The sequence below is a fragment of the Rhodnius prolixus genome, unplaced genomic scaffold, assembly GCF_049639745.1.
Source record: "Rhodnius prolixus isolate KJV_2025 unplaced genomic scaffold, Rpr scaffold_10, whole genome shotgun sequence".
In the NCBI taxonomy this organism is placed as follows: domain Eukaryota; kingdom Metazoa; phylum Arthropoda; class Insecta; order Hemiptera; family Reduviidae; genus Rhodnius; species Rhodnius prolixus.
The window spans coordinates 2,278,234-2,295,448 of NW_027411615.1; the positions used below are offsets into that span (position 1 = coordinate 2,278,234).

General features: G+C 33.4%; 1 protein-coding gene across 3 annotated transcripts in view; it reads left to right on the forward strand.

Moving 5' to 3' along the window:
* Positions 1–17,215, forward strand: part of Eaat2 (Excitatory amino acid transporter 2) — a 112,171-nt gene that overhangs the window by 14,269 nt on the left and 80,687 nt on the right. The window contains exon 1 of one of the 3 annotated variants that reach the window (XM_074133358.1): positions 7,947–9,959. The exons of 1 other annotated variant lie outside the window; for it this stretch is intronic. In XM_074133358.1, coding sequence (XP_073989459.1) covers positions 9,926–9,959 — 34 coding nt within the window. In that variant the 5' untranslated portion in view covers positions 7,947–9,925. One more of the 3 variants, XM_074133361.1, reaches the window with a different exon arrangement.

The following is a 17,215-nucleotide window of genomic DNA, read 5'->3' on the forward strand; positions in this document are numbered from 1 at the left end:
ATGAAAAGATCTCTGAAGAAGTGGCTAGTCCACTTCCACATCAGGTAGTCTTAGTGTAGAAGAATGGTAGCTTATTAAGCTATAAATAATAGCTTTAATTGGAGCGCATTATTACATGATTTGAATATAAATGCATAAGAAGTGAATTTGGCGACATGCATGACTCCAAACCTGTAGTAGCGATTTTTTTTTTTAAACAAAAAATCTTATTTTTTAATTAAATTGCGCTAACATCTTAAGTCTTTGGTGCCCGAAGCCTTAAACAGAAAACGGAAATATACACGGAAATCAAATAGATCTTACATGTAGCCGATAGCGTTGTGAAGGACCGATGTTGTTTACATGAGCAGTAAAGAAGTAGCATTCATTAACTGTGCGGTTTAATTAGATAGTTAACGAATGCGAGAGGCTATCTCATGAGAATCCTCTTACAACAGCTCGAGGTATATCCTGTGATACGTACGCTTAAGAAACGTCTGCAGGGGTGCTCTCCTAGTGATGGTTGCTTCTTCATTTCTCTTACTTTCGTCATTGCTTACGTCTATAAGTCTTCTTCTTCTGACTGCCGTTAAAATGGTTAAAACCTGAAACCAAAAAGATTATTACGAATTCGCAATAGGAAAAATAGTCACTACAAAGTTTGTTGGTAAATACAGACTGTATTCTCTTTTAATTTATTGACCTTGACTTGTGAAGGAAAAATGACATTTCGATTTTGCATCTTTAGACTGAATAGCTTTAAGATTGGATTGTAAGCAAGGGGTGAGTGAATAAAAGGTTGATTCTTTCGAGTCAGTGAACGTCATCAATCTCTAAACATAACCACTTTCCATTCTCAACTGTAAACGGAAAACTAAAGATTTCCATACAATGGTTAAACGGAATGGAATAATTTCCACCCATTTGAAAGGCACTCTGACAGGTCTATTGTTATCACTACATTTACCACTGTTATACAGTAACCGAATCAGAGAAACCCATTTGTTTTATGGTGTGTACTAATATTATACACAGAACCCAACTCTGTTGACAATCGTGACCTTTAACCTTTTTTATTTATTTATTTAACCGTGTCTGTTATAACTTTCATGCTCTCTTCTCTCGCACTGCCATGATTTCTTTTCATGTTTTCACACCTTTATTGTTTACGTCAGCAGATATATTTAAAATAAATCATTTAAAGGAACTGATATTGTAGGGGGAAAAATTACCTACAATATATCATGTTGCAGTTGACATCTGGCTTCTGCGTCTTTTATGGTTAAACTTAAAGAATTCATTTTACAGTTTGTGTGGGGTAGACCTAACCATTACTCTATACATTTCTAGTTCAAATTCAATTTTTAAAATTTGATACGTCAAGAAATTTTAGAATCATCCAAAATAATTAGAAAGTCTGGGTAAATTATTCCGGTATAGTTCATGTACCTATGAATAGCTCACAGGTTTTATTTATAAGTAAAATGAATCATCGTCCAGTGTTTAAATCATCTAGTATTTAAAGAGTTACCAGGTAAAAAAAAGAATGCCCTCATTAAATATTTGAATAAATGAAGTTATAAAAACATTCTAATGATGATCGATAAAAGCAAAATTTACGATATAAAATAGTGTTTTTTGGTTATAAAAAATATAGCTAATAAAAACTAGACAAAAGCTAGTGATATTTTAACAGCCATTTATTAGATAATTAAATTTAATGATTTTATTTTTCACTGAAATTCAAACAATTATTACCCTAATTCGTGACGTTATCCTATTATTCACTTTTTTTAACTTAATCGTGCTTTCTGTTACTGCTGCTTGGTAAAAAGAACTTAACAGCCTATTCAATTTATTCTTAAATAGAGTTCTTCTGTGTCCTGCCCTAGTGTCAGGTTCTCCTAGTGCAGTATCCTCGATGATGAAACAACTCATCCAGGTAATCGAGGGAAAATTCTAGGAAGAGAAATGGTGGCCAACATTTAGGGTGAACTAATCCCCTAAAGCCAACTCAACTCTTGAAGTTCAAAAAGATCTCTACAGTGGATTTTGTTTATGGAGTATTTAATTCTAACAGACATTATCATGCCAAAGAATAAGATGAAAAGCCTAGAAATAGGACTTCAGAATTCAGGAATTTAAAAATGTTAGAAAACTGAAATTAAAGGGAGGTTGGTACTAGCAGGTACAAAAAAGGTCTAGCGGTGGTACCAAATAACCGAGGAGTTCTTTCCAAGAAGGCAAGCAACCAACAATGAATACCATCTTGGGTAAATAACAGGACTTCAGCAGCAAAAGGAGAGTCTAAATTCAACAGTTAAAAATGTACGCTGCCAGTCTGTCTTTAGCCGCGATAACTTTCTGTCTAGTTCTTTCATTTTAAAGGTACAAATTGCTCTACTTATTCTAATCATTAAAGTGCTCTTAACTTAATATTTTTTGGGTACTTAGTTAATAATTCTAGTTATTTAAATAAATTTCGGTTGTGTCAAGTACGTGACGAAGATAAAATATATCAAGCAAGTCACCAGCCACACTACATACCCCACCGAGGTCAGTCACGACTAACCAGGCCTTCAGGAAGTTTTAGGTCTCTCCAACCCTATCTCTAGATTTGTGAAGAAGCCACCCTCGAATGTAAGGACAGTTCAAGGAAGATAAGGGAGCCGATAGTCAGGTAAGAATCTCCCAGCTTATCTGTATACCTCTATCTGCAAAAGTTCTCTCACCAGATATCCTGAATAGAGGATGAAAGTATTCTAAAAAGCCCAACACCTAACGGTTTAATCAGGAACGTCCCCTTACTACAATACCCGCCATCTTTATGAGCGGGATGAATAGGAATTCAGTTTTTAGAATTTTGTTTTTTAAATTCAGAGCTGAAGACTTTTTTGAGTAATGCAAGATGTCTTTGCCGAACTTTCTTTTTTTAATTTATGGAAATCATTTGCTGGAACCCATCTCAGTACCCTGTGTTCTGGTTAAGCAAAACCCTATACATACCCAGATACATTGATGACAATTCGGAATATTCCTAAATTAGAAAAGTTCATTGTTTTTTTCCCCCCTACTACGAGGGTCGTTTGAAAAGTCCGTGCAAAGTCAGAGAGATAGCACCACTGGCGCGTATCGAGGTTATATTTAGTTAGTAGCATCTCTTGGAAGAACACACACCAAGTTTCAGCCAGATCGGTCTATTTCTTTGTGTTTGGCATTCGTTTGAATCGAGGAAGTCGAGTGATTTTCAAAAAATGGACGAAAAAGAATTTCGTGTGTTGATTAAACACTACTTTATGAAAGGCAAAACGCCTCAGGAGACTAAAGAGAAGCTTGATAAACATTATGGTGACTCTGCACCTTCGATTAGAACAGTTTATAAGTGGTTTCAAAATTTTCGGAGTGGCCATATGGGCACAAGTGACGCTGAACGTTCTGGACGCCCTGTTGAGGTTACTACTCCAGAAATCATTGATAAAATCCATGATATGGTGATGGATGACAGAAGAGTGAAGGTGCGTGAGATTGCTAGTGCTGTGGGCATCTCGAATGAACGGGTACATATTATTTTGCATCAACATTTGGACATGACAAAGCTATCCGCAAGATGGGTGCCGCGATTGCTCACGCTTGACCAAAAACGAAATCGTGTGAAGTGTTGCAAGGACGGTTTGAAGCTGTTCCAGAAGAATCCGCTGGACTTTAAGCGTCGTTTCGTCACTGTGGATGAAACATGGATACATCACTACACTCTTGAGACCAAAGAACAATCTAAACAATGAGTTACCTAGGGGGAATCTGCACCAAAAAAGGCGAAGACCGTTCCTTCGGCCGGAAAGATTATGGCGACTGTCTTTTGGGATAGAGTAAAACTATTACAGGTGCATATTATTCATCGTTATTGGACCGTTTGAAAACCGAGCTGCAAGAAAAACGCCCACGATTGGCCCACAAAAAAGTCCTTTTCCATCACGACAGACAACGCACCAGCTCACACCTCAGCAATGGTGGTCGCAAAATTAATGGAAATAGGGTTCCAACTCGTTTCACATCCCCCTATTCTCTAGACTTGGCTCCCTCGGACTACTATTTGTTCCCCAATATGAAGAATTGGCTGGCGGGAAAAAGATTTTATTCAAAAGAGGAGGTGATTGCAGAAACGAATGGCTATTTTTCAGACTTGGACAAATCATATTATTCGGAAGGGATCAACAAACTAGAGCAGCGTTGGACGAAATGTATAAGCCTAAAAGGAGACTATGTTGAAAAATAAAAAAGGTTTACCCCCAAAAATTAAGTAGTTTTTATTTTTGCACGGACTTTTCAAACGACCCTCGTATTTCATCAAACTGTGTTTTATAATTAATTTGAAGGATATTAAATTGGGTCATTTTAACAGTTAATTAACTTCAATCCAAACTAAGTACCTTCATCAATATTTTGCGATGCTGTTAATAAGAAGATAGGTTAATATTTGTAGACTACTTTCTCCCAACTGGGTGCTAATAATCTTAGAGTCATTGTTATTTATCACAGAGCTACTCATCTCGCTCTAGGGAACAGGATATTTTTAGCTCTCATTAATTAATAAATATGGTGTGAACACCCACCAATAGAAATTAACGTTAGAATATTAGAAATAAATCCAGGAATTAGAATAATTCTTTGTAAATGATATAACAACAATATTAACACAAACGATGATATAACTATGCTGTTTGTTGGGAAAATTGCAGATGGAAAACAACGTTAATGTTAAACGTTAACCCACTATTTGTATTACTGTTTTACTTCACGTGCAACATTCTATCGTATTTATTCTGCTTCAGTTTCCATTTATTTATTTAAGTTAATGATTTTACTTGAATAACAGCCTCACGAGTAGAAGGTTTGCACTTTCTTAACACGTGCAACTTAATCAAACAGCAGTAGGGTTTAAAGTTTAAACTTTGCCTATGATCTACTCACAGAATTTATTTTATGAATTAAAATAATCATAATTAATTGTAGGGAAAAATTATTTTATACTTTTTAGTTTTCAATATTATCAAAAACGAGTTTAATTGTATTTTTATCAAAACTTATTCTCTTTGTTACTTCTGCTGTAAAATCCACGTGAACAACCACTCCAGTTGCTCTTTCTCCAGTAATTACGATTCTAACTGCATTTAGTAGTTACTGAGACGTTACTACAATTTCATATTTATACTGAGTTTACACTAAACGTGTCAAATTTATGTATCACTTAGTTCCCCTTCTGGAAATAGTTAGTGGCATGAATGTTCCCAAAAAATGAAAAACCTACAATATTTCCACTTTTACAAATCACAAAGCTTATCCCGGAAACCAGAAAAAAAGTTAGATTGGAAACCCAATTATATCTTGCAGAGCTTAGAGTTGTGCAACCCTTAAATTTGGTATCCAAAATAAGCAGGTCACTGTACAACAATGTACCTGCGGACATTCTTAAAAATTATCCAGGATTTTAACAGTGTTTGGTCTCCTGGCCAGTGGTACAAACTAAAATATTGTCTTCTACTTTCCTACCTCTTCATTCTACGCTCTTACTTTCAGACAGGTTCTTTCATGTTAGCATTGCTACAACGAATTCTGTTTTCTCATGTATTAGGGCAGGGACACCACACGGGGAGTCTCTTAATATACACAATACAAAAAGCGGACATACCTATTTATCCAACCACATTACTCTGCACGTATGCAGATGTTTCAGCCAATATAATTGCAAGTGCAGTGTTCACATTAATCAGCTACACATAAGTTACGGTCTCATTTATAAATTATAGACTACAGCCATAAAAGTGGAGAAAATATCCAGTGGGAGAACTCTTCATAAATAACTGTCTACTTGAACGACGAAGCAAATTACCAATGGAAAATCACAAATATGTGGGCATATAGACTACAGCTAGTGGTGTACAGCCAAACCGTAAAACAAACTAACTATGAGCAGTTAAGCTACAGATCGTTGACATCAAATTTACTTATAGCACGATTGCAAATTCCTAAATAATTTGGACCTATCATAAATTAAAAGCACTACATTAAATAGATAGTTACACTTTCTTCTAACGTCGTCACTCCAAAATTCGAACGTATTTTCAAATTTTAGATATTCGAAAATAATTTTATTCAGGAAATAGTCACAAATAAAAATGAGTACTTATAATATAAACAAAAAACACTCTTTTATTTGAACAATTTCGATTGAACTGCTCAACATATAAGTAAATAAAAAAAGAAACCTTTTCTTAAGGTTGCTCATTCAATAACCTATTTTATTTAAATTTGAAAATCTAGTAATGCTTTTTTATATTACTTGATACGAACTTTTCTCTGCATTCTGTTCTTGCAAAACTCTTCGTTTTTCTGAATAGATCTATTTCCGATTAGGTCGACTGGTCGTGTAACATCCTCTTTTTAATTCACAGTTCCACATTCTTGAAGAAGTATATTCTGGACAATAACTTATTGTCGCAAGACAAAATGAAGGATTCAGGGTACCTGAAAACAGATATTTCCAATAATAACTAAAAATCCGAAATCAATATCTTCTCTTACATAGAACAGTGAGAGAATGTAAACAATGGTTAACAGGTTAGGTTTCTGGAGAACCTCAAAACCTTTTTCTTTAAAAGCTCAAAATTAATCGAGGTCTTATTTTCAAAATTGATTTAATTAAATTCTCAATTAATTACTCCAAATATTATTAGCAATAGCATGTAGCCATAGTTAGTGACCTAATTTCTTGAGATTATAAATATTCCTGTGTATTTTAATGGATTTTAGTCATCATAAATTAAGTTTACTCTCTTCTAAAAACACTCGCATATTGCAATTGACCTTATTCTTGGCTGTAAATTCTGTTATATAATTTAAAACTGTTTATATCTCGTCTGAGAATTAATAGTGTGTACTGGGCGTCGTTGGAAGGTCGAAGTAAAAGGAATTATCTTTTTCTTTTTTCTTTTTTTTTGTGAGGCATATTCATTCGCTGGAAATTAATTTTTCCATGAAACGTGTTTTTAACTCGTCCTTGAATAGTATTATAAAGCAGTTCTGTTTTTCTTTCACCTACTTCAACAATTATTTAGTTAATATTACTAGAGAAAAGGAATGCTAAAAATAAAGAGATGGTATCACTTTGAAAGACTTTTTTTAAAAAGTTTTTATCATCAAGTTAAACAAACTACATATTTTTAAAAATAACAAGAACCATAACTATTTTACTCAAATTCTACTGCAAACTTTTCTCTGTCTTTATTAGATTTAAGTTCGCGAGAGACGGCAATCTCCCATCGTTAGAGAAAAACGTGTTAATAGGGAAAGTCTGTGAATGGTCTGGGATGGTTGAAGATAGAGTTTCGGAATTTTTAATTTTTAATAAGTTATTGAACAAAAGAAATGTTGAGGTCAGCATGTGTTTGATACAGGACGCAATGCATAATTCGAGAAAAATCATTGGATACTAGAGGAAGCAGTGAAAATAGAACTGCAATAGGAAAATTACTAAGTCCTTGGCACACTTATATACATATAAATCTCATTTACCCATCTGCATTCTGTTCATGCAAAATGTGAACAAATTATTTTATTTACATCATAGCGACGGACGGTACTATTAAAACCTACAAAATATTAACCATAGCAAAACAAAAGGGGAAAATGCACTTTTATCTGCCAATAATTGCTTGCTACTATAATAAAAATAAAAGTCGAAAATATTTTGCAATATAAATCTTACGTTGCATTAAATTCATTGTAAATTTAACTAAACTGGTTATTTTAAAAAACAATTGCATTTTTTTTTTCTAATAGTGAACTATTTTAAGATGGAACTTAACTAGAATAATAAATTAATCGTCTGAGGAAACTGTTCCAATTCCGTATTACGTTGGGGATAAAGTAAACACGAGATCAAACGCTACTCGCTATTCAATTTATTAATCAAAGTGTGCGTAATACTTAAATTTAAGCTAATTGTGCGTAATACTTGGGAATAGTAATGTGAATTACATGTCTATTATGATTCAAATGATTCTGTCGAAAAAAGCTTGAGTCACAGCTCCTTTAAAATCACAAATAGAAACAATATTCTTTTAGAAAAAAGTTGGAAAACTAAAGGTGATGGGCATAACACATTTTGCGTCATTGTTGTAATGAAAAAAAAACAACCTCTGGTGGCAGCCAAAATAAAATTACTGAAAACTGGTAAAAGCGGTTCTATACATTCACACATCCTTCCGATTACTGATATTATGTGGGAATTGATTTCGATCGTGCATCTGATTTGAATCCAAAAAGCGGACTTGATGTGACCATCACCAGGATCAGGGCCACCAAAAAACAATACTATCCAATAGGATCCTATGACGAGTTCCTTCAGGATTACACAAGACAGAACTCTTACATTCTCGCAATAGTACAAAAAGATTAGTGTATCCACTCCTAAATAGTTACTCTTCACAGAGTGTTACCAACAAGGTTCTGGTTAGACTTGCACTAAACTTATGCAACTCCATAACTTGCGAGACTAACTTCAAAGTGGTTTGCAAAGGCAAGTAAAACAACTTCTTAAGTTTTGCCATTGATATAAATGCAAGATAGTATAGCTCCAAGATATAGACCTATTGCCAATAACTGGCGTCAATACGGGGAAATACTTGATGACTGTAATTTGTCTCATTTTCTTTCAAAATACCTTAAAAGCATGAAACCGCTAATTAATAATACAGCTAATTATGACATAAATCAGCCCAAAAAAACATTTAATTTGTTCATCAATTTGGTACAACTAGAGCTGGGATATTGGTCTTCTTCAGCATAACTTCCAAGATAAATACAATTAAGAGCCAACTGAGGAGGGACAGATAAAATAATCTGGTAGTCTCAAAGTAAATTTGTTGTTGTAAAGTAATCGCCTACTTTTTTTTAGGCAGGGCTTAACGTCCAACTACCAAATTAGGTGTCGTGGACGGAGGCGACTAGCAAACATACTTTACTGTAAATCTCTTTTATTAACCTTTAAATAAAATCTAAAGGCCTAAGACCGGGAATCGAACCCAGTACCACAATACATATTAGCTTCGCAGGTCTCGCCTCTAACCACTCGGCTACCGTGGTTGTTGTTGTATAAATTTCATTATTACTAGGATCAGCAGTTTAGTTTGATTAGGTATTAGATTTATGTGCTATTAAATTTGAATTTCTCAAGTAAGTACAGCTTCATCATTGAAGCCATTTACTCTTTATACTCTTTCTTTATGCTCTTTCTTCTTAAAGAAAGTTGGAAAACAAAAATATGTCTAATTTAATGCTGGCCCGCAGCAATGTTACTTAAGGATGATGAGTAATGTTGATAAAATTCGATCTAGATGACATTAAACGGCAAGAGGAAATGAGACTTACCCCAGTTTTAGGAAAAAAAATTACTTAAAGAGATTTATAAATAAAGAAAGTAAATGCTCTACAGCAAACAGACACCAAAAAGTGATTTAGAGTTGATACAGGAAATAAAACCATGTGTCTATGAATAACACCTAAGAATCTAAGGCGGAGTGGGGAGAATATAACGAAAGCAGTACCCTTCCTCAATCTGGTACTGAAGACTCTAACCCCACAAATGCGACATTCAACTGGGGAGCCACCTCGGTTAAAAGAAAGGAGACGCGCCAAATGACGACAGCACACAAAAGTTGGCTGCAAGCCCTGAAATACCATTGGCCTCGCTAAACACACTAAACAGTAATCTCTCGTATGGCCCAGCTGCTGCTAAAATACCCATCTTTATAAGCCACTCCCACTCGATAGATGCAAACACCGGGGGATTACCAACTGGGAAATTGGTCTTCAGTTAGTCTATTACTACGTTAGTCGTAGGTGTTTATTGAATCGCTGGTTTTATTTTGGCGCCTAGTTTGTAGGAATTATGTGTACTACCGCAAAAGCTAGTGGAAGTTACGGTAAGTTTATTTATTTATTTTTAATAATTGAAGTTAAGAGAACAACTAGTGAGCATGCCAAACCTTTCTTGAATTGAATTGTCCACGGTATTGGGGAAAAGCACGAATAAGGTAAACAATTTTTTGACGCATGCTTCGTTTTGGTGTACATTCATGTAGTTCGAAACCGAGCGTGCATGTAACTGACCGCAGCATCATTTTTGGAGAAATCTCTCCTTCCTAAAAACTTTGACTTTTTCTTATTTATGATTACAATAAGTATCAAAAACATTTCATCCATTATAGCATTCTTGTTTTTTAAACAATCTTCTCGGCTTCGGCTTTAATGTGAGTATTAATGTAAAACGTAAAAGAGGAAAGTATAATTAATAACTACGGTTGAATTAATATGTAATAAAGTAGGGACACTTGTTTTTCATCTTTTCTGAAATTTTCTTTTAAGTTAGCAAACTCAACTGCACACTTGTGGTTCTACAACCTTTCATTTGAAACGTTCTCCTAGAAAGACCCCATCAAGGGCAGACTTCTGTGATAGGGGTTGTTGAGAAGACCCCCATTAATATAACCCAAAACTACCATTTCAGTAAATGGGCCTATCCCTAATATAATATTATAAGAAGAATTAAAAGAAAATCACCTATTAAACCAATTTTCTTACAAAAAAAAAAAAAAAAAAAAATACAAACAAAAGAAGCTAATTTTAGCAAAAGCAGTTAAAACACTCTAAGAGCATGTTGTAAAATTGTTCAAGATAAATAAATCCTAAATAGAACTCAGAACTAAGAATGAATGAAAATCAAATCAATGGTGATAGGCCTTGATGGGTACTCGTTATCAATGAAATTTACAAAAAAGGGGGATATTTTTTCGAAAAAAATGGTAAAAAAGCTTCCCCCCAAAAAATGCCAACGACGTCACACTTCCGCTTCATGGATCTCAGCCAAAAACCTAATTAATGGAAACGAAACTAGTACTAATGCAAATTAAATTTATTTTTAAAATTTTTTATTGAAAATTACTAACAGAGAAAAAAATAAAATATTATTAAGCACTGACACATTCTTAATCTGCAAAATGAATTTAAGCGAGTCACTTAAACTGATAAGTTAGTTTGAATTTAATTATTAAATTAGAGGGAAGGGATTAGCTATGAGGTTAGCATACTGGACTCCCACGCGGAGGTCCCGGGTTCGAATCCAGCAGCTGACCCTTAGATTTTCTCTTCCTAGGAGCTTCTTACAGCTCACTGTCCGGTGATGGACAGTGTTGTCTGTAACGAGAGAACACTGTCCGGAGGCCGGCAGTGCACTGGAAAAAGCTCCGGGCGCTAATGACCTCAGCTGTTGATGCGCCAAAAAAAAAAAAAAAAAAAAAAAAAAATTATTAAATTAGTGCCCAAATTATACTTCATAATAATACAAGTGAAATCAATTAAATAATAAGTAAAACAAAAATTTAATTACATTCGTTTTGACAGGCCTATTTTTTTAATTTAATTAAAACAAAAAATTGACATTTTTATAATCTACAAGCTAATTAAGAAAACTCACGAAATTTTTTTTAATTTGATATATCTCTGGTTCAAAAAAATAATTGGTGGTAATATTGAGTAAAAGAGATCTCTAGCCAACAGCAAATTCCTTCTTTCTTACATCACCAATTAAGAAATGAAGTTTCACAGTAAAGTACTATTTCAACTATAACTTTCGAGTTAAATATTTTTTTAGTAGATTTCTTTGAAGGAAATTCAAGGAAGGGTTGGAGTTAGATCTTCCTTTAAAGATCCATTTTTGATATAATGTATGGTTTTACATACTTTACAATGCGAGCAAGAATGAAATATGTTTTGAAAATATGGATTAGATGGAAATGTACAAGACGGGAACTTTGGGCATTGCATTATAGGAAATATTATAATGTTCATAAGGGTTGGTTACTAGGGTGGAATCCCCATCACTGAACTGTAGCTTTGAATGTTTAAGGTCTTAAAGAAATCATATGACCGAAGATTAAGGAGTTCGTGAATCAGGGAGCTAGAAAACTATTGGACAGATACGTTGGCACGTCTTCAACTTTAAATGTTTATAAAAAGGAACATGCAGGAAGATGTGACACGCTAGCATGGCCATTTACACAAGATAGGTAGGGGCAGTTAGTCCTTCGAGTTAGAATATTATGATGAAAAGGTTGGGCTATTACTGTTTTAGGTATGCTCCTTTCAACAACAACAACAACGACAAAAACATTGCAAAAAACAATCTTCAAAGTCCCTTAAGCACAAAAAATAAAATGGAGGACATGGTCTCAGCATGAATTTTACACAATGAAAAGTTTAAAAATCTCTATGTATTCCGTTTTGGTATTTAATTTGGCCAAAACTTGTCATGTGGAATTGTGACTATTCTAAAACAAGATTTTATTGGAAATAGTTCAGAAATTTTTCAATCGATTACATTATGGAGTCCCAAAAAGTTCTATCACTCTATTATTTGAATCTTTCATCCAGGAATATTGATTACTGGGGCGTGGTATCTCAGAGAAGTGAAACATTGGCAGCCCTTTAAAGTGCTATATATCAGAAAACAGACGAATTCTTTTAATATTAAGGGAAACTAGAAACGCTACGATAGCCGAGCGATTAAAGGCGAGGCCCCCGTAAAGCTAAGTTGTTTTGTAGTACTGAGTTTGATTCCCAAAGCTAAGTTGATTGGATTTTATCCAATAGTTAATAAATTACTTTTAATTTATTAAGGAAAACTAAGAAGGTTGCCAGAATTTGAAATTTAAAGGAAAACGCTTAAGCGAAAATGAGACTATTTATCGTCCCCTTCCAAAAAACGGCTCCAACTTTATCAAACTATGAAGGATGTTTAAATATTTTTACAATAACTATTAATTTTAATATTTTTTTGGGGTACAAAGAACATGAGGCTAAACATTAAAATTGAAACTAAACATCCTGTAACTAATGGCGGAAGGCTTATGACATCTAGACAATGTAGAACAACTGAACACCAGTAAAATCTAATATTACAACCAAATTTGTCATTTAAATTGTATTAGGCAATCGTGTGAGTGTTCAAATCAAATTTAATTCCACTAATAATCCGGCAGTAAGTTTATTAGTAATTAAATTTACCAAAATTACTAATTATTTTACAATAGAATTGTAATTCATAATTTCCAATTGTGTATTGAACGTTAAATGAGATAACATAATAACGCTGGTGATTGTTTGAAATATTGACTGAACGGATCAACCAAAGGGGTTCATGTGACATATGATATTTGGGTCAAGGTTGACAAGCTGCGACTAAATGTCAAAGCAGTATGCTTACTCTATGGAAATGCTTTTACTTCGTTTATTTTCTTTAGAGTAAAATATCACAGCAAAACATATCTCTTGTTGGGTAACATTTACATTTTAAGTTACAACTCTTTCAAACGTTTAAAGAGAATGTATGTGAACGTGCGGGTTTTCGATTTTAAGTTGCCCACGAATATATACAAAATATATTTATATATTCACCTTAATCAGATGAATTGATTTAGTAAATTTGTCAGCGCATGTAAGCCTGAAGATGAAATAAGAAGTTTTTAGTTCAAATGAGTCAATCTGAAGCTCTGATATACTTACTGATGGATTTTTTTAAGAACTGAACATCATTCTCTCTCATCATGCAACCATGAATCATTCTTCCACTAAATATCGATTAAGGACATATTCTGAGGAAGGAAAGGGAACTGAGTTTTACTTCAAAGAAAGGGAAATTTAAAATAATCGATACAATTCAAATGGAAACATAGTAATTTGTCCCTGTTTAGACCTCAACTGCTTTCGAAATAGTTATCCCCGGCAGACAGTTTTGCTACAAGATTAAGTATTCCTGTCCCCACCCCCTACTTCCTATCTGAAGTAGCCGATAAAAAATACAAGGAGTTTGCCAACTATGTCTATATAAAGATAAAGGTGTTTAAATGCCAAATTAGAGGTTTTTTTCTACGTATGTGTTCATATAAGTGTGAATAATAACATCTAGTTGAGTGTATAAACAGTCTCAGGAAAATTTAGTCTATACTTGGACATTTTACCGGAAAACTACATCTTAAGCCTATTCTTGGGGTGAGGTAAGATTTACTTTTCTACAAAAATGCTATTTCAGTCCCCTTGTTTGTTGTTGAAAAGAATTCAATTATTAGTAAAATTTAAAATTTAAAGAATATCGGTTTAAATTGAATGTCTAAATTTTTTCCACGCTTCCTTAAATAAATTCATTTTATTGCAGTGAAATTTGATAATATTAAATCTTCTTTCTTTTCTAGTAAAAATTCCAAGATTACAAAAAAGATTTAATTTCGTAACTTACGATAAATAAGAATGTTGTCAGAGTTTACACATAATATTTTTTCTATTTTCACAAGTTTGGCTGTTAATTTTGAAGTTTCAAATGTGTTTTGGTCTAAAGTTTACACACTTACCAAAATAATGGACAAAAACATAAATGAAGATTTTTTTTCAATTCACAACTTATTGACAGAAGCATTTGGAATTGATTATTTTGCAAACCTTGTTTTGGTATAAAAAAACATGTTCCCCATACTATAAAGTTTTTAATGCTAGTTTTGGTACATAAATTTTTCGTTTGGAAGTGTTTAGAGGGAAAACTATTCAAAGGCCCATAAAGCACCAAGCCTTTTTTTTGCAAAAGAATTTCGAAGAAAAGAAACAAATGTCGATGAAAAAATACATCGGGTGGGTTAATAACTGATTCACATTACAAACTTTTACGAATTAAATAATGAATAATTTCATCTGATTTCAACTATTTCAGTTAGGTAAAGGCCAAATGGTATACTTAATTTAGCTTATAAAGCATTTTTTTTTTTTTTTTTAAAAAAAACAGGATCGTGTTTGTTATGATTACGACAAGTGCACAGAAGCTGAAATTCAGAGATAAGTTGGCCACTCGACTGGAATATTCACAGATTAAACTATCTACCACCTTTGCACAGCTGTAATCGATAGTCATATTGCTCAATGGCATTCACTAATTGAAAGCATTATCGACTTTTTAAGGCAATTTTCTTTTTTTTTTTACGCAGATGAAATGCGTTATTTATTTCTCTTCATAAGAGTAACTAAAACCTATAACTCATGTTCAATGGAAAATTTGACAATTAGATTTCTCGCAGCTCTCTTTAATGCCAAATAATCCCCCCTGTGTTAATCTAATTGAGAACTTCAGAAAACAATAGTTCAAGTTTATGGCTAAATATAAATTAAAAAAAAAAAAAAAATCATTCAGGCACGATGCCAACTTGTACTTGGCACATGATTGATGCTGAGTAGTAGATCTACAGCTCCCAATATACCACTTGCCTCATATGTTTATTAACCGTTTATAGTATTCTGAATGACGAAATATTATCTATGTCAAAAGAAGCTTTCCGTACGATTTTCCTAAACATTCTAGTAGATACCCTACGCTCTTTACGCGGTCCAGGTTTTACCCACTATTGATTACGATATGATCTCAGGACTCAGCATGCCAAGGGTTTCAACGCCGAGTAACAGAGCGGCTCCTTCTCTTTATGTCAGGATCTACATTAATTAATCAATCCTATTCTGTTAAGAAAAGAGGGTTATTTTTTTTTTTTTTTTTTTTTTTTTTTTTTTTGGCGCATCAACAGCTAAGGTCATTAGCGCCCGGAGCTTTTTCCAGTGCACTGCCGGCCTCCGGACAGTGTTCTCTCGTTACAGACAACACTGTCCATCACCGGACAGTGAGCTGTAAGAAGCTCCTAGGAAGAGAAAATCTAAGGGTCAGCTGCTGGATTCGAACCCGGGACCTCCGCGTGGGAGTCCAGTATGCTAACCTCATAGCTAATCCCTTCCCTAAAAGAGGGTTATTGTATAAAAATTTCAAACTACACATTCTGTTTTGATACTATTGCCCTTTTGGATACCATTGCATTGTTTTGGTACTTAATTTATCAACCGGGAATGCCATTTCCAAATATTTTCCCCGCAAATCTCGAAAATGACTATACTTAATTTCTTTAAAGCTAGCAGTACTTTAAAGATTACAGCATGTACAGGAGTTGAGCTGTAAGCTGTCATGATTGGTCCCATTAAAAAAAAAAAGAAAAAGAGATGTAATATTTTGGCAAAAACTGAAAACAACGTATTTCGAATTGTCCCAGACAATACTGAAATATGCCTTGCCACTGCGGAGAACCAGCGTGAGACAATAAAACAACAATAAAATGCAAAAAAAGACCTTACGAACCAAAGTTAAAAGCAAACAGATGGAAAGCTGTAAACCATTACTTAAGGAGAACGGTAACTTTACTGTTATATTCATTTGCGTGATAATGTATATTAAAGACAGTAAAAAAAAATGTCCAAAGAAGCATAAAACATTCCACCATTCTAGTGATGAAAGAAACCAACATAACTTATAAATAGCAAAAAATGAAACAATAAAACTCAGAGCGTAATGGCAACTAAAAGAATTAATGAAATCCCAGATCTACTGAGAAATTGAGAAAAAAAAAAGTTCATTTCATGAAATATTTAAATCCTGTGGACTAAAAAGCAGTTCTAATATTACAGTAGAGTATTCGTAAACAAATAACATCTAAACATTTTAATACTAAATGATTTGATTACCTTTACTTGATGATGTGTAGTAGTTGAAAATATTTATTTTAGGTCAAAGTTTGTTTAGAAGCAGCTAGATGACCCATTTTGTATGTAAAAGTCTTATTTTCAGGCAAATATATACACTATTCTAATATCACTTTGTCGTAAACAGGACAGCTGAACGTTCTGCACAATTAAAGAAGTTATAAGAAAATTAATCAATTAAAATTAAACAATTAAACTACATAATAGGAAATCGTTTGAGGGATCGGACATGTTTCTTTGTCCTCTTCTTGTTAAATAAAAACGCAAGTTGCATATATAATTTCATAAATTCCATAAGTTCCATAAATATATTTATATTTGTATACACGAGTGAGCATAAATTGAAGTGACAAATATTAGAATATAAAAACCAAGTATTTTAAAATTAAACTCGAAACTGAATGATTGAGTTGATAAACAGAACTTTGTAAGCCAAGCCAAATACCACTTTAACTGGGGCTACTTTCGACGGTAATAATTTGACCGTAACGTAAATATTATCCAAATTCTTTGCTTATTAATCCCACTATATTTTTTTAAAATAACTATTTTTTTAATCCGACTA